Genomic DNA, 18,727 nt, shown 5'->3' with positions numbered 1-18,727 from the left:
AGTGCAGCAGAATCCGGGGATCAGCATTCGGGACCTCGAGCGCGAAATTGGTGCGACTCTGAATACAGTCAAGCATGCATTGATTAAAGATCTTCGCTAAGCACCCTAAAAATGCCGCAGAGGTCAGCTTTTGACGCATAAAGGTTGCGAGAAATACGTCTGGCACATGCTAAAAATAACTCCTGAACGAGATCAAGCATCCGGTGGCACCTGAGATATTCTGGTTTTTTTTTCGAACGAGACAAAAATTCCATTTCCCAAAAATTCCAGTTTTTTTTCCTGAAATTCCAGAAAGGACCAGAAATTCAACGTCCACAACTCTTCGGACATTTCACGGGTGCCGCAAACGAAGTTTCCACAGACGGTCATGGTGTACGGGTGAGTGTCATCGGAAAGGGATGTGATACCACCACATTTCTTTGACCCTGCTCTGAGGCTGAACGCGGACGCTCTGTGAAGCTATTGGTCACCGACGTCAAGCCCAAGGTGATCAAACTGTCTGAAAATCGCAAAAATAGCCCGTGGACCATTTTTACGACTTCACTGCCCTGAATGTTTGGCCTCCGTAAGTCTAGTAAGCCGGCGTGACCTAGTAGACCATTAAGCCTCGAAGAAGGCGCCCGTTAAGGTCGTTAAGTCAAAAAGAAGACGATGAAGATATAAGAAGTCTTCAGAATCTTACCCATGAATCGAATTCATGCAAAAATTGTTTAATAATCCCGCGTATATTAGAAATATTTTTAAATTCTATTCCCAATATGCTGCAATTTCCCACTGTGCATCCGAAATCGAGCGTTTGCTCGAATTTTTAAAATCGCAGTGAGACGGCTGCTCGACTCGCCGCTCTGACATTCCGTGAGAGCGCGTGTGTGTGTGTGAGTGCGAGCACAGCTGTCAAACGTCAAATTCTTGCGTTCCACGTTTGTTTTCCTCCGTGTGCGGGTTTGCGTTTCTGTGCCGCTGTGTGTGGTTCTTTCTTTCGATTGCAATTTCACTGCACAGGCAATAGAGTTGGTGCACGTTCTTTAAGGTAATTGTCGAACTAACAAGGCCAAAAATGTCGATTCGTATGTGTGCACGATTCGCAAGTTGTGCTGATTGATAATATCACCATCGCGCCGGCTGTTTACGTATGCCGGAAGCGAAAAGTAAGGTTAGAACGGGTTGGAACCGCACGAAAGAACGGAAAGTCTGCCTAACCAAAACAAAGGATGTGTCGCTATTGAGCGGACATAAAACGACCATCAATCTATGAAAATTCGGTTCTGACTGGCCAGCGGATTGAATGCGATTTGCTGGCGCAGTTAAGAAAAAGAAAACCATCAATCAATCAATGCTTGCCTTGCACCGTGTGTATGTGTGTGTCATAGTTCTACGTATGCATTTTTTCCTCTTACTTTCGAGGGCTGTATCTGCCGACCGCTGAGAATTTGACCGCTCAAACGATTATGGCCAAATTTCTAATCAATTTCCATCCTTAAACACAAGAACTCTCTTTAATGCCGAGCGGAAACGTGCTCGCAGCACCGGCTCATGCATGGTGCTGTCAAATCGGTTTTATTTTAGTACCAGTCTAAACGGTACGGTCATATAAAAATAATCGCTAACCTCCTGGTGATTTCCGCTCCCTTGCAGCACATCTTCCATGCTGCTTGCGTCCAACAATCCCGAACGCAAGATGCAAATTATAATGTTTAAATTACTTACTATCTTCCCGTATAGAGCACGCTTCACACAGTCACATAGAACGGTCATTGCTGCTGCCTGCTAAAATGCCACCGAAGAAATTAGCCGAACCAGAAATTAAGCCTTTGATCGGGCGCATCGGAACGAACCTTCGCATCGGCATCGTCGGCGTACCGAACGTGGGCAAGTCGACGTTCTTCAACGTGCTGACGAAGAGTGCCGCACCGGCAGAAAATTTCCCTTTCTGCACGATCGACCCTAACGAGAGCAGGTACGAAATGATTTCAACCCCCCCCCCTCCCCCCCCCCCCCTTCTTCCCTTCAACCACCCTCCAGAACCGATAGGAAGGAACCGCAATCGGTAGCAATGGGTGGTAGCCGCGTCACCCTCATTTGCATATCAAACGACCGGGCCGAAGGGAAAACACGGGTGGTGGAAAGCGATAGATAAACAGTGTTGCCAATAAGCATCCCAGCCGAGTGTACTCTGTCCCCCCCCCCTTTCCGGGGGGTAACGATGGGCAACCGATTAAACGATGCCGAACTCGGATGTCGTTGAAATGGAACTAATGCGAAACCGTCCAGGTACCCACCATATACTGGACCCCGGGACGGAAGCGATGATGGGATAATTAAAGGGCGACTGATCCATTCCCCCCCGTACTCCTCGAAGGTGCCATTCCAAACACACGCCCGGATGGTGCCCGGTGGTGTTGTTCGCTTTACCTATACATTTAGACTCACACCACCTTGGGACTCCTCTGAGCGTTGGCTACAGAAACGCATCCCATCGGTACACGGGTGCTCCACCCGGCCGGTCTGCCTGCCTCCCGCTGTACGTGGCTTCGGTGTTGGTGTGGAATTAATTAAAAATCCTGCAATTATTCACCCGTGCACTACTCTCCTGCTCAAACCAAACTGGCAAACTACGTTTCGATGGCAAAAAAGGCAGAACTCCTGACAGGTGCCGGGCATGCTCGATAACACCTCCCGCTGGGGCTGCGTAATTCGCGTACCAACCAATTCTCGCTGGCTTCCCCATTTCTAAAACCGCTGATAAACGAACGCAACTTCCACACAATGCTTACGGTCAAATCGAAATTCAGTTGTGTGAAATACAGCTTAACCTTTATTTCAATGCCCAATGACCTACCCGGGTATGTTTTGTATATTTTTTTTTCAATAAGATTTTATAAAATGGAGCTATCAGTTTGACACATGCCTGGAATGCCTAGAATAACATGTTTTCTATCATATAGCAAAACACCAGATTTTTTTATTTTTTTGAAAATATACTTTTAATTTAATTTTGTATTTGTTACCCACCTACCCTTACGTAAGTCATACATTTTGTATCAATTCATAAAATAAAAAAAAAAGTATGTTTCATAAGCTTCTTTCAATATAGGCGCTTCTCAACTCATTTCTATTAGTAAAACAACAAATAACCTGAACTTGCTTGAAATTATCCTGCCAATTTTACTTATTAGCTTTCCTATCCGCAAAAATTCTAAAAATTTTCAGTCTACTGAAATGAAAGTTTCAAATGAGGGAAACTTGCTATCGTTTACAAGCGTTTTAAGAGCGCACGCAAACGGGGCTGGTGTGTGCGCGAAAACCAGTGGAGAAAGTGGGGGGTTCTGGAGTTTGGAGGGAACCATTATCATTTCATCAAACGTCGCCAGACCTAAGTTCGCGGGCCGCGTATAATTACTTACTGCACGTCCAGGCGCGCAACACTTCTACACCTGACCCAGGCAGCATTTTGCTCGCGATCCTGCTTCGTCGTGCTGTGTTTTGCGTGGCCAAAGCATACAATTGCTTTTGCTGTTTTCGAACAGCAACCAACACCACCGGGCCTTTAGCGCGCGAGATGGTCAGCCTAGCCAGCCGGGGCATACAATTCACTCCCAGTACACAAATGGTCTCCTTTACGGTCCTACACCGTACATCGAACGATCGCTGCAAATTCGTATATTGGTTGGGGTAGCGTGTTAAAAGATAATAATAAAAAGCGAAATTAAATTGCAACCATCGATGCCGCAAACGATGGGCGAGAAGATGACCGCGCGCGCACACACACACAAACATACAATTGGTCTGGACGGTTGGAAAAGAGGCGTGCGGGGTCGCCCGGGAAACCAGGTCCAAAAAAGGACATCACCTTCAAAGGTGCATTTATTTTCTGTAATGGCGACGGACATTCGGATAGGGTGTGTTCTGTTTTGTTTGAAAATTGTATGAAAATCAACATCTTTCTTGCAAATGAACTAGGTTTTTTTTATACCATTGCGATTTTACAAGAAGGAGGGGGGGAAGTTATTATGGATACAAAATGACCACAAAACATACGCTTTCGAGTGGTGGCGTGTTTTCTTGAATTGTCTTACACTGCTGCCAGAGTTCTTCTGGCTGTTTTAACTTAATGATTCAAATTACGCAGGCCTTGTGGATAATTATGTTGCAAAGGAAATTTTCTGAAACTTTTCAATCTATATAGCTATTTTTAGTAACAAGAAGAAAAAGTAGTCTATTTTGTATACTTTAATTGGTTATCTTTCTTTTATTCTTTTTTTTCTATCGATGCAGAGTCCCAGTACCCGATGCTAGATTTGATTATCTGTGCGAATATCATAAGCCAGCAAGGTAAGTGAAACTTCAATTTTAAATAACTTATAGATAATAACCCATTAAACACAGGAGATGATTTTGTTGGCTGATTTTGGATTTTATCTGTCATTAAGGGCCTTTGAGTGAAAAAATGCCTTCCACTTATGTGTCAGGAGAATAGTTTTTCCTTTATCTACGCGCTCATAAAATCATCGAAATCATTCACAGATATTTGGCTTCCAAAACGAAACCGGAATTGTGTATACTGAATTCCGATTTTCCTATCGGCATCTATCTGTCAAACCTGTTCGTAAGAATGAATTCCGATACCAATAACAGCGTTTGCTATCGTGTGATAAGCTCTCAAATAGTTTCTGAATATGCGCATATGGGTGACACACAGGCCTTAAACCCGGACTGAGCTTTTTCCGGTAGCCAAGCTGCTGGATGTCCGCCTGTGTGGTAAAATGAGTCTGGCAAATAATTAAAATTGCCAGGATGTCAAAAACAATATACAACTAATCCGAACGAAGCACACAACAATCAACAATCAATCGATCGGTAGTTAACCTACTTATCTTCAATATTATTCCAACACTCTTAGACAGTTCGCTCGAGTCGCCTATAAAAAAACCTTCTTTGGGGTTTCATCTTTGTGTCGGCGTGAGTCAAGCCAACTTCTGCTTGAACTTTGCGCCTTAACATTTTAAAAGCGTTCTCAAAAAATCTCCCCCTCAGGACACGGCACGCATCAATCGTTTATATGAAATTTGACAAATCCTCTTGGTTAAAATTCATTGGAGCCGTCTGAGCGAGTCCGAACGATTTTTACCATCAACATGTAAGATATTATTTTCTTTAGTTCTTATAGCTCATCCCGTGTTAACCAACAATTGTTCAAATCGAACGATCAGATTAGGCAATTGGGATGCGTAAACATCTAATATGGCGATTCTGATGCAGTTTGTCGGGGTTTTCTAGTTGGCAGGAGGCTCGGTGTTTCGTGTCTCCATTGCAATCGGTGAGGATGTGGCGAACGGTGATGTCAACGTCACAGAAGTTGCAGAGTGGAGAAGTGGATTTGTTGAAGATGTTAGGAATGGGTTTAGGTGATGGCTAGATTCGGTATCTTCCCATAAATCAGTGTTGTCCTTGTAGTGTAGGACGAAGCCGATCTCTGTTGACCAGATGATCAGCCGGAACGATTTGGAATCCAGCAGAAAACGTTTGTCGGTGACGCAGGTATAAAGTGGATCATTGGAGGTGAGGGTCCAAGGCGGTCAGAACACTGGTGCTGTCGGTGACGATGATGTTCGATCGGTCGGTCAGCAGTCCTTCGTCGGCAGCTAGTTGGATGGTTATTGCTTCGGCAGAGAAGATGCTTTATACAGGGAAAATAGATTAGAGTGCACGTTTTAAAATTCTCATGACAGTAAAATGGAGGTGCAAAAAATCTATTTTATTTGAGCCTGGATTCTCATCACTAGTTTGAAGACTCGAATTGCTCGAAAACTGACTATTATCCTTCGGGTATCATCATGTCAAGGAAAGCCAGAGAAATGTAAAGGGAGTCGGCTTTCCCCCACAATGCCACGATCAATCCATCCCAGGGAATCTTCTTATTCTTGGTTTAACGACTTGCTTAACGTCCATATAATAGCTTCCTAGACTCAGTCAATAGTTAGTCCTCACTACCGGGGTAAAATCCTTCCCGGTCCTGTCGTGTGAAGCCCTGCGCTGCTATCACCTCAACCACTCAACTTCTAGAGAACCTCCGGAATTGAAATTGTGTGATGCCCTATATTATGCAACACTGGGCTGCTGCCTAATTTTAGATGGTTTAAAAACCTTTTATGATCTCTTTAATTTAAATATCTGCTCTGTCAACCCATCGTCCCTTAACACCTGTTTGCTCATCCTCGCTTCGAAATGTATTTGAATACGCTTGTTTTCTTTTCATACAGTTTAAAGGTACTGGCTTTAAGTAATCGTTTTGAAGCTCCATTTATGGAGAGAAATAATAAAAAAAAAACTTTAAATATTACCCGTACGCACCTACGCAAATCAAACTCCGTTCGCCACAGAAGAATCGAAACGAACGGCAAGCTCTCACCGTACTCGTCGCACGTAAAACGTTAACGTACTATCTGCGCTTTTACCACACCGGTTAGCACGCCGGAAGCCACGCAGCGTAGTTTTAATGCGATTTCGCAATTATAGTGATTCTACTAAATACGTCTACTGACCGTATCGAGCACCGCGCCGGAGCGGTCGGTTGCCATCACGATCGTCGAAACCAGCGGACGTTCCGTTTAGGGGTAGGAAATTGGACAATGATTGGTAAAACCGCGCCCTTTTACCGTATCGTGAAAACCGATATTACGTCGATACCGATATCTTATGGCACCATAAACAATAGTTATTGGTGGCGGCAGTGCCATCGGGCTGCAGACCTACGTACACACACACACACCGGTACTAAACGTTTAATATCGAAACATAACAAGCCACAGACGGTGGGGACTCGTGAAAGGACGAAGGTTGTACGTGCTGCAATGGAAATCATATGCTTTTCCGTTCGGTAGGGCGGTTTTGCGGTGGCAATGGCTTTTTGGCTGCTACTGAAATTTTTCCCCAACTAAAAGAGGCGTGGCATGCCTTGCCGTTCATCAGTCACTACTTTGCATGTCTGTCTGTCAAAGCGATCAATTTGTGGTGCCGTTTCAGTTAGATTCAGGATTCAGGATGTTCTGCCAGGAACAGATGTCGATATACAGCAGTCACGACTAATCGTTACAACTGACTAAGCGCCAGGTTTAGAAGTACTTCTCGAAGCGTTTAATCCTGTAAGCTCTATCGTTCTTTAGAATCCAGCTCCTAAATTTAGCGCCATCATGCTGCGAAAGTGTGCAACAAAAACATAAAATGGAGAATTATGCACGTTTTGGGGAGGAAAACAAAAGGCGACACGTTAAAACAAAGTAAACCGTGCACCATCGAATCGTGCAAGAGCAGGAGCACTAATAAGCGAGTCCTAATGAACGGACTGCCGCGAATTTTTACTGCAACCGGGGGGAGGGAGAGAACCCTATCGACCAATTGGGATTCGGGTGGCCCTGTCAGCACCTGAACGGTGTGAGCCTCTCCTCCCCCAGTGGCCGATGTAATCGTACGACGAACAAAAAACACGCAAACACGAAACAACGAACAAAAAAAAAACGGTAGCACCCATCAACAACAACCCCATCAGCGAAAACAGGCTCCGCGGCTTCCGTTAAACGCGGTTGAGTGTGTGCCTGTGTGTGTTTGTTTCTACAGGAGCATGGCAAGGTGTGTTGCGTTTCGCGTTCCTTTACCTACGCCATCTCTTTGATACTGAGGTGTCTCCCCATCATCTGCTCCAAGGGTTTGGAGCACGTTTTAGCTCAGTGCGAGAGAGAGCGAGCGTGTGAGCGAGCTAGTTGGATTGAAAAAAAAAGGCGAAAGAGGGCTACAGCCAGCAGCAATAGGCTGCGCAAATGTAGGAAAAATTGCCCACCGGGTGGAACGGTGGAATACCGGGAGCAGAACCGAACCGAAAAAGAAAAAAAAACAAACCAAAATGGAGCCTATCCCTGTTCTGCACGCGGGCCACATGCCGCCACAATCCTTCACCAGGTTTTGGATGGTACGAAAGCGAAAGAAAAATGGCGCCTACGGACATGTTGTGTGTGTGTGTGCCTATATATCCTTGGGGGATGGGGATGCGGGGAGGTAGAGAGCCTACAAATGGGATTAAGTTTTATTTTCGGGGGGATGTTTTGTGCATGAAAGTAGGGTTAAAGCTGTATTTCTTTCTATTGGTTGTTGGAGCGTTATAAATGGCGGGTGTTTTAACTGCTGTAGTTCGCAAGGATTAAAATAGATAAAATCTAGAGGAAGTCGTGTGGAAGTCTTATGGTTTTTTTTGGGGCTTTTTTCATATGAATCTACCCATACCTCTGAGTCCATTGGTGACTCAGTCCGGATGGGGATTTCAAGTACTCTTCTGTCGTCAGGACTTTTGACCAGCTCCTTACTGTTATAAGAGATATTGTTTTTCTCGGCCGGAGCTAATGTGAGACTAAAAAACATTTTTTTGAATCAACAGAGGAAAAAATTGTACCTGATTTGCACATGTTCTTTAACCTTCAACCTTCGATGTCTTATTGCTGGACACTTCTTGTCTTGTCTCTTGCGACCGTCGCACAGGGAAGCAGCTTGGCACCTTAATAGCGAACTGCTGTCCGGCAGGAGAACTACTATTTGCTACGCAAAGCACCAGCAAGTCGGTCATTATGCAAATACGGCGAACAGATATTTCCATCCCCAGGGGTTTCGGACGACCGCCGAGCGCGCGAGGGCCCCCAAAAAAAGGAGTGAAGCTCTCCCATTCCTCCTCCCCAATTTCCCTTCTCACCGCAAAGCTGGTTCTGGTGCAACAGCTTTTAGAAATAAAAGCCCTTTTTATCAGGTCCTTTAAGCGAGGCAAATTGCAGGCGAGAAACGGCGACACACCACGGCAATCTATATATGCATGCGGTGCTCTGTGGTAGTAGTTGGGCCGCGCAAGAGCAACGGCAACAACAAAATAAGGGAACAATATTATTCAAATCACCTAGCAATCATCTGCCGGGTGGTTAAGGGAAAAATTCTTAGAATTTCTTACGATCGACGATGGGGAACTGTTTATAGAACATTTTGGACCGAGCGAGCGAGAGAAATAAAAACTTGGGCTGGTTTTTGCGGTGTTTCTTTTTTCTTTTCTTCTGTTGTTGTTGAAGGCAGCAAAAGGATTGTTCCGATTTCTTTGGTGCGCCCCCCCCCCCCCCCCTCCCCCCACGCATGCCAACACCGGCCAGCATTTCATTGGCTCCGGTAAACCGGCGTTTTGTCAGCGTTTTATTTTTGGGTGGAAGAATGATTTGTACGGCTGCGATGTGCTTCTGAAAGCGCAGCAACATCGGTAAGCAGAAATCCAGCAAACTCGCCCTCCCGGGGGTAGTTTGCAGGACAGAGCAACGGAAATGCATGCCCAGACGTCATTATGCCGTTACACACCCTATAATCAGTGGCATCGTTGCGCACTTTATGTGTTCGTTTGTTGGGTGTACATGGCTCTTTTTGTTCTGGCGCTGCTGCCGAGCTTTTTTTTTGTCTTCCAAGGAATTGATTCCGAAATTTTCATCTGAGACATTCGGCGCGGGGATAGTGTCAGTTCGCCACGAACGAAGTCTCTTACAAACTCGCTATGACCTTTCTGCAATGAGCAATCGATGTGGAATCCTTTCGACCAACTGCAACATATTTGACGATCTGAAGAGCTCTCCCGTAAAACGCAAATGTGCAAATGAGACTCAGCAAAACACGCACGAAAACATACACATATCCCGCCAAACTAACTTTGCCAAGTTGGCTTCCAAAAGTGCACCAACACAGTTTGCAGAAGCATGCAGCGAAAGATAATGGCGACCGTCAAGTGTGTAAAATGGGTCCAATGGAGAGAGAGCGAGGTAGCAAGAAACCCCAAAAAAATATGGAAGGAAACGACGCCAACTTTATGGGTAACAGATTTTGGGAACCAAGAGAAAGAGGGACATAATTATAGAAAATTGGTCCAAAATTACGTAAAATTGCACAAATTGTGTGTACATTCGTACACAACACACACACACATGTAGACGACTGGTCTTCACGAAATTCATGTTCCCACCGTTTGTGTGTGTCTTCTTATCCTTACCGCTCAATAGTGAGCAGTTCCGTTGAGGGTTGAGAGACTAACAACCAAAAAGTTAGGTTAGGGTCTAAGGACATGTACTACTGTGACCGAAAAATAAAGTGACTGCGTATTTTTCTTAAATGGGTTTTTTTATTAAGCCATATGAAGGCCATCACCTTCGAAGTAATCCCCTTCCAAAGTGATGCAACTCTTCAACCCCTTCTCCCACACCTCGAAGCAGGTGGTAAACGCGGATGCTGGGATGTCCTTTAGTTCCGCCGTCGCTGCAGCTTCTATCACCTCGATAGTGTCAAAACGGTGTCCCCGAAGCGACCGTTTTAGCTTGTTCGAACAGCCAGAAGTCGGCTGGTGCCAAATCTGGCGAATACGGCAGTTGCGGAACAATATGGGTGCCAGTTGTTTTGCGAAAAACTCCCTCAAAATGACGGCACCAGGCGAGACTTTACCCGCTTCAATCCCAAAACATCTTTCAGGATGGTGTTGACCGAGACTTTGGAAATCCCAACACTTTCCAATAGGTTTCGTATCATCAACCGACGATTGTAGACCAAAAAATCTTTGATTTGGACGACGTGGGCGACGTCGGAGGTCGGAGGTGGAGGTGGATGGTGTGCCAGGACGGTACTCGTCTTCGACCTTCTCACGGCCATTCCCCGAAGGCTTTTTGTAACATCCGCAATTGTTTCCGCAGCGTTTATTTCATTGCGCAAATAAAATTTGATACATGCGCGCTGCTCCACAAATTTGGCCTTGGTCAATATGGACCATAACACTTGGCGCACAACTCCGAAAACAAATTGTCACTCCTAGCCGGGTTGATGTTGTGACTTGAAACGTGGCGTTTACTTTACGGGTACAATAGTATGTTAGGTGCAGAGCTAAGATCCCAGTGAGCTATCTCTATTGCCAACAAACATCCCTAATAAATTGGTGAGTTCGGAATGAGTTGAGGTACGTTGAGTAAATATAGCAGAATCAACGCAAAAATAACGAAAAGCTAATCTCTTTTCGTAATCTAGGATATGAATATTAGGCGCGAATGTTAGATTCCAATACTTCAAAAAAGTAAATCAATTCTTTATTGCTTCCTTATCAAATGTCCAAAAGTAGTTAGTGATTGTAATCCGTTGAAGTATCAAATTGGATATGCCTACGACGACACTTGTCAACTTGGCCTTCGCACAAAGATGTATTCCAGCAAGTAAAACTCATATGCGACTAGTTTCTAACTCTATAGGCAGCTTCGGACTGATATATTCCTTTCACTCTTCACACCAATTTTGAATCAGGGCATTAGTTTTCCCCTTCTAGGAGCTAAATTTGCTAGAGTTTGATTATACGCCTGGAATCATCAACAGTGTAAAAAACAACCGCCCGTCTGATGATGCTTACCGTCGCGAGCGTCCTACGCGGAGCTCATCATTCGAACATCCTCGACGTGACCTCCCATTACACACAAACACCCAGTCACATACAGATTCGCACACATGCCAGAATTCTTTGCCTTTTTTTCTTTCGTCTTAAATTTCGCGTTAAGTCCACGGAAAAGTATCCGCGCGGCATTAGCATATCAAAATGTACCTCTAGAACGAGTCCGCATATAATTGCTACTTTCGTCGAGGGCAATCTTCTCCCCCCCCCCCCCCTCCGATCCCTTTCCGAAGCCCGTCCGGCACCGAACACGGCAGCAACGGCGGCACAGTCCTCCGGAGGCTACCCTTTTCCCAGGGAAGGACAAATCGATTTTCTCCCGATCGATCGAAGGGTCGCAACCGGCGGGTCGAACCCGGGTCGAGACAGACGCTCCACAACCACAATCAGGAGCCGACGCAAGCAAAAGCAAGGAGTGGCGAGAGGGGGGGGGGGGGGGATCAATAATAGCCGAAATTAGGTACCTTCGCAGAAATTTCCCTTCTCCCACAATGCGCTCCCTGTCATGATTTTCGATCGAAGGTTTAGTGACGTTTGTGACGGGTAAGGGAGGTAAAATGCTAAGGACGCCTAGGACCGGTGGAGCCGTGTCTTAACGAGCAGTAGTACGACGACTATGTGTGTGAGATATGCAGATTGAGCGTATTAAGTCGAATCACTAACCAGCGGAAATCGGCGGTGCAAAAACAAGACCGGCAAGTCGGTGAGGGGGGAAACTCGGTAAACCGAAATAATAGTGCGCGCGCGATTTCATACATTGTGCATCGGGCAAGTAGTTGCAGTTGAAAATGTTGCGCGTAATTGTGTGCACTTTGCCGTGCTTCTTGACTACGCAGGGAAGAAAACCACCAGTCCTTTCGATCTTCTCCATCGTGCGTGTGGAGTACAAGAGTAACGGTACAGGGTTTACAAGATCAATGAGTAATGTACAAGCCATTTTGTGGAATTGTGTCAAAGTTAAAGTTTTTTTTTTCACACTGTCACTATACCTCTCAAGGCGTACAGAAATCTAGAACCCAGAGTCCAGGAATTTTTCACTCCTATCATAGTTGAAGCACTATTATTTTGAAATGTTTCTTTTCAGTCCATTGGTCTTCCGAACCGGAAGCACACGTCAGAACCGATACTAGAATCCCTGCCGAACTGTTGCTGATCTCTTGTAAGTCTTGTAAGTCATCGGTTAGCCGGTATTACCTTTCTTAAGCCAACAACCTTGAGAAAAATTTGCTTCTCTAGGTTCCTCTGGTTCCTAGGTTCATACTAGTTGACTACATGCTGTAAAATTATGAAACCCAATTTGAGACTATTTATTTAAGGTAGCTATAGCGAAAAATTGATAGAATTTTGTGCTTAGAAGTCCTAGGTCCTAGGGAAAAAACGGTCAACTATTGTGTCACATTTGATTGTCAGCCGGATCTATAAGATTCTGGCACTTCTTGATATGGCCTTCCGACCATTTTAAATGATGAATTTTAAATGAAATAATTACTTGACAAAAAATCTGCTGATGGATGGGACTTTGTCCCGATATCTGGTCTAGAGTTCTTCCGTAAAATCTATTCCGAGAATATAAAGAAGGTTGATGTCTTTTGCTTCTAGGCTTAACTACCTACACACTAGTGGTCACTCTGGCGATCGAATGGATTACTAGACTTACTGATACAACGTAAGTTGGACCTTCAATTCCTTACGATGGGAGACCGCGGTTTGTATGGGATTGGAACACCAGTCCCCAGTCCTGACGTGTGAACCCCAACCGAGTTGTCGCCTCTGCAACTGGTCTGCCCTCCTGTATGGATCGCCTTAGATAGATTTATTCCGTAGGAAAATCATATCATACACATACAGATAATTTGAATGTTGCATTTCACAATGAATGTTTAATCATTGTGAAATTGTTGGATCAATCTGACTGTTATTTGCATTCCACAGAGTTGCAGCAATATTTCAAAGATTAACTTGAGTAATATGTTCTTATATCTTTATGATAAATATCGCCAAGGGCCTTCTCTCCTCAACAGTTTGCAATATAAACCGTGACCCTGTTTCTGTTTTGCATTGCATTAATTTTGTCTACCAGTTCACGGTTGACTGTCAGGGCTTTCAAGTATGTGCCCTTTTTACCGTCACCTCACATACCTCGGAGGCTGTGGTTGTCGATTCGTTTTTTTTTTTTCTGTGCACCGTCAGCTCCAGTACAAGAAACATCGGTTAAACGGAGATCCCGGGGGCGATTATCAACCAGCCACCAGCCCGACAATGGAACCGAGATAGCTTCGATTGAAAAATTAAGCAAATTACACACATGCTGGCCCCCTGCCGTATGCATAAACCGACCGGTTATTTAGTGTCCTCTACCGCACACCAGTTACCTGGCCCCGAGTGGCTCTTGCTCAGAACTGGGTGTACTGATGCAATTTCCCTGTACGGTCCATCATTATCAGCTATTGCATCTGTATCCTGGATAAAAACTTTACAGAAAAAAACGCTCTACAAAGATTTGTTTTAACTTATTTTTGACAAAACGATTTTTTTCGCGAATCTTACTAAACATTTCTATTCTATTTGTTTCTCTTTTCCTATGTATTATATATTTTTAGCAAGGTGCCAGCCTACCTGAATGTGGTAGATATTGCCGGTCTCGTGAAAGGTGCTGCCGAAGGACAAGGTCTCGGAAATGCATTCCTATCGCATATCAACGCGTGCGATGCAATTTTCCATCTGTGCCGTAAGTATTAAGACCTGTTTTTTTTTTCATCAAACCTCAAAGCCGATTGTGTTTTAATACCTGATTTTCACCGTGTCGCTGTGCAGGTGCATTTGAAGATCCGGACGTAACGCACGTCGAGGGTGAGGTAGATCCGGTGCGCGATCTGTCCATCATCAGCGAGGAGTTGCGGCTGAAGGACGAGGAAAAGCTGCTGATTAATCTGGACAAGCTGGAAAAGCTAGTCACGCGCGGTGGTGACAAGAAGAGCAAGCCGGAATATGTAAGTTGAAAAGGCTTATTGTAAGCGTCTTGGAGCGTGCGGAATGCGCCCCGTAGAGTTCCACCGAGAATGTACAAATTACGTGCCGGATTGTTTGTGGTTTGTTTGCACACAGTTGGTCCCGGCAGGTTGGATAAGATACTATCTGGCATGTGTGCCGCCATTCGCACCCGCTGAGTAAAACCATCAGAGCATCTTCTGAAACCTTTTGACTTTTCTTTTCACACTTTCATTTCGACCGTAAAGCAAGGAGGGCGAAAAAAAGGGGCATTCATCAATCATTTCGCTCAACGGTCGAGCCTAATTTTACCTTCTTGCATATTGCAAGATCCGTTGGTGGCATCAATCGGGCGATACTTCCTTACCTGCGAAGTTTGTATCGAACAATATCGCTTGTTATACTGCACTATTGCTCGGCCCGCGGATCAAAGTTCACGATTGGACCACCTGTAACGATTAATTTAATGTTTCACACCTCAAAAACCTGCCTACTCTACCACCCACTCAACTAGCCGCCCAATTGGTTGCGCTTAACCCTATCGGCCGAGAATCTAGAAGATGACGGTGTGTCATGGTGGTATTGTATCGATATCCGGAGCTTATTTGTTAGTCTAGGAGCGGCCCCATCGAACAAAAGAGGCAACCAACCGGAGGATATGTACCGCGGGTTACCGGAGGGTGTAAATTAAATTTCGGATCGTTCAACCATTTATCTTTTTTTTTCGGTTTCTATCCTTCACTTGTCACTCGCCATTCTGAGAATTAAAAGGCAGCAAAGCGTCTTACTGGACGCACCCACAAAATCAGCTAATAATATGTGTACGGCGGTGTTAAAGAGCATCTAAATCTATTAACAATAAGTTTGAATGAGAGGAAAAAAGGCAACATCCACGCATTCGTTTCATTGATTTCGGCATGAATGAATCGACAGGTTAACCCCAAACATGCTGTGTGTGTATTTTTTTTTTTTTTTTTCATTATAAAATAGACGATTTTGGTTAGACGGTTGTGTAGATGGAGGCAATCGGAGTCAAGACAAATGCTGCAATGATCAATGAAAATTTTCTGCTTCGAAGAATTTGTGTCTATTTGTGACGGTTTACTTTCCGTCGGCATGAACGACTGCGATTGCATCCAATTTAGCTTATCACATTTAAAGCCATCAGGAGCTTTAAATAAATATAATTTATTTCATTCTGTACTTTCTGATGATTGGAGTGAAGCAGTTCCCTGTAGTATATGATTTGAATACGGCCCAATATGATATGGCCAGTAATATGATATTATTCATTGACAGCCAGTATTCTTAGACAAGTGCCTATGTTGCTGTCGGTTGACCAAAATATACGACCTCTACAGTGCGATCAGATGTTCTGTGGAACACTCATACATAAATCAGGTATCTGCTACTGATGAGTCCTGAGAACTTTCTTTCCACGTTAACGTGACATCATTATCATCAAGCCTTGTACACTTGACTGAATTCTCATTAAGTTGAATAGTTTTACACTGAAGCGGAGTAAAAATCAATTCAAGACAGAGCAGGAGTGCAGCTATTGCTCCGACATGTTCTCCGAGATTTTCAAATTAGATACACGCTTTCTGTAGAAGATTTTTGTGGAAACAAAAAGAAATCTACAACAAATGTCTTTGTCAGGTGTTCAGCAAAGGAGGTCTTTTTCTACCAATAGACTCTCCAGACTATCTCCTAGACTATCCAGACCTTATCTTCCAGGGCGTATGACAAAAAGTCTTGACATGTATCAAGAGATTCATAAGTATCGAAAGGGACGTTCAGAAGGGCCCAAAAGGTTTCCCATTCTCAGATTCATTCTCGCCTACACTTCTTCTCAAGTCTTAATCCAGAATTGATGTAAAGAAGCTCCTCAAGTATGATTGTTTAAGAGCAACTTCCAAAACAATCCCCTACTAAACGTACTGGTAAAATTAATCATGTATAATCCCTGTACCACGAACAACAAACAAGCAATAATTCACATCAATAATGATTAATTATACATCGTTCAATGCGCTCAATTGAATTTAATCGTGTTCGAGCTTATTCACAGCGCGAAAGGGATAGAGATAAAAAAAATAAAACAACCTAAAGTAACTATAGTTGACCTAAACATCCGTCGGAAGGATTGATTCCAGCGGCAACCCCTAAGCAAAAATGGAAACGTAAGCACACAATGGTCCCAAAAGAAAGTCACTTGTAAGCGTTCGTATCTTGAAATAAAAACCCCAAAACAAGACAACTTTCCCCCAGGTAATGTTGCCTGTGGACACACAAATTGGGGGCGGACAAGTGCGCTGTGTATTGGGAACTCTGCTCGGTGTAGGTGAAATATAGGAAATCACTCAAATTTCAATCGAACTGTCGCTTGATGATGATGGCACGTGATAGATAGGATAGAATGCGGTATAAGCACATGCACAATGGAGGAAGTACACCGCAAAGCAAAGGATCGGGGAAAAAGATTAATCATTTCATCAGACTCTATTGATTGTTGCCCTTTTTTTCTTTTCGCCTATTGCCGTCATTGACTGTTGGATGATCCCTCCTGTAACTACGCTTTTCTATCCACTAGTAGAGCGAAGTAAAAAAAAAATCACTCTCCTGCCCGGGAGACCACCTGCTAAGCGCGTAAGTCATTTTTTGGAAGTAAAGCGTCAAAATGGATCCATTAGGGATGGATAATCATTCACTTCGATCAAGCTTCATCTATTAGCTTGTTTGGCTTACACTATTATCTGATTAACAAGCCGTTGACAAACTGTGTAGGAGCGCGCGCGTGTGTGCTATGCGATTCCAACAGTCTTTTATGTTGAGGATTCGTTTTGAAATAGAATTGGTTTATAAAGAGACCCATTGATTCTGACAAGAGGTGCTTTTCCATGAAGTGGCTGGACGCACATTTTCCACCCTTCCGTGCTAAAACCATTTATCATTCAATGTAAATATGACTTTCTTTCTCTTGCTTTCTGAATGCGTTGTGGTGCTTTGAAGCACTGCGAGAGATTACATGTAATTAATCATTTATTTATGTATCTACTAACCTCAATATCCTTCCGATAATATCGATAGTTTGGATGAAGTTGGGATTGCAAAGAAAACATGTATAGTCGCTGTACTATCATGTGCCTCTTAGATCTAAAGGAAAACACTCAAACAGCATTGTTGGAAGGACAATAGAGGACTTTTTAGCAACGTGTCATCGTCAGGCTCCGACGGGTTGCTCATGTAATGAGCAACAACAGGAGAAGAGATGTGATATGCTCAAAAAGAAATGGAGTTATGGTATTGATCGTTGGACCAGAGACCGCAGGATTGGGCCAGTAGTCAAAGACTTGTTGTTATATTTCCTACAAAAAAATAAATGCAAATATCATTCAATTAAACTTTACTAATATTGCCTCCTTCATTGTATTTCTCTTCTCTCACTTAGGAAACGCTGCTGAAAATCAAAGACGTGCTGATGGAGGAAAAGAAACACATCCGATTCGCCGACTGGAGCGCACACGACATTGAGGTGCTGAACAAATATCTCTTCCTCACCTCCAAACCGTGCATCTATCTGGTGAACCTGTCCGACAAGGACTTTATCCGCAAGAAGAACAAGTGGCTGCCGAAGATTAAGGAGTGGGTCGACAAGAACGATCCCGGCGCACCGGTCATCCCGTTTTCCGGCGCGTACGAGCACCAGCTGGCCGAGCTGGAAACGGACGCAGACCGCAAAGCGTACGAGGAGGAGCACAAGTGTGTGACGGTGCTGGACAAAATTATCACCACCGGCTACAAAGCGCTGCAGCTCGAATATTTCTTCACCGCCGGGCCGGACGAGGTGAAGGCGTGGACGGTCCAGAAGGGTACGAAAGCGCCGCAGGCGGCCGGCCGCATCCATACCGACTTCGAGAAGGGTTTCATCATGGCGGAGGTGATGCACTTTGGCGACTTTAAGGAGGAGGGCAGCGAGGCCGCGGCAAAGGCCGCCGGCAAGTATCGGCAGCAGGGTCGTAACTACGTCGTTGAGGATGGCGATATCATCTTCTTCAAGTTTAATGCCGGCGCGGGGCTGAAGGATGCTAAGAAGAAGTGATACCATCAGGCTGTCACCACCATCATCGTCGCACTGCTCTACATTAATATGATATTCTATGCACACATGTTTCTGCCCCAGCTCAGCTAATGAGCGACCACAGGTGATGCTCGCAATAACAAATGTAACCTTTTTTTTTTTTGAGATTTTCG

General features: G+C 44.4%; 6 protein-coding genes across 10 annotated transcripts in view; 3 read left to right on the top strand and 3 right to left on the bottom strand.

Annotated features, from left to right (window-relative positions):
- The window catches only part of LOC126560468 (60S ribosomal protein L10-like), a 277,878-nt gene that overhangs the window by 135,743 nt on the left and 123,408 nt on the right, over positions 1-18,727 (top strand). The gene's annotated exons all lie outside the window — the stretch shown is intronic.
- Positions 1-18,727, bottom strand: part of LOC126561545 (probable 60S ribosomal protein L37-A) — a 450,882-nt gene that overhangs the window by 312,044 nt on the left and 120,111 nt on the right. The gene's annotated exons all lie outside the window — the stretch shown is intronic.
- The window catches only part of LOC126556672 (actin nucleation-promoting factor WASL), a 159,723-nt gene that overhangs the window by 27,862 nt on the left and 113,134 nt on the right, over positions 1-18,727 (bottom strand). The gene's annotated exons all lie outside the window — the stretch shown is intronic.
- LOC126568394 (transcription factor btd) overlaps positions 1-18,727 on the top strand; it is a 147,106-nt gene that overhangs the window by 109,856 nt on the left and 18,523 nt on the right. The gene's annotated exons all lie outside the window — the stretch shown is intronic.
- The window catches only part of LOC126558141 (aminoacylase-1A-like), a 220,867-nt gene that overhangs the window by 202,112 nt on the left and 28 nt on the right, over positions 1-18,727 (bottom strand). The window lies entirely within an intron of this gene.
- On the top strand, positions 1,773-18,665 carry LOC126558324 (obg-like ATPase 1). Its single transcript, XM_050214323.1, has 5 exons — positions 1,773-1,957; positions 4,276-4,332; positions 14,086-14,213; positions 14,300-14,475; positions 17,925-18,665. The coding sequence occupies exons 1-5, from the start codon at positions 1,773-1,775 to the stop codon at positions 18,573-18,575; spliced, it is 1,197 nt and encodes a 398-aa protein (XP_050070280.1). The 3' UTR covers positions 18,576-18,665.

The sequence above is a fragment of the Anopheles maculipalpis genome, chromosome X, assembly GCF_943734695.1.
Source record: "Anopheles maculipalpis chromosome X, idAnoMacuDA_375_x, whole genome shotgun sequence".
NCBI classification, from domain to species: domain Eukaryota; kingdom Metazoa; phylum Arthropoda; class Insecta; order Diptera; family Culicidae; genus Anopheles; species Anopheles maculipalpis.
This window is presented reverse-complemented; position numbering and strand designations above follow the sequence as displayed.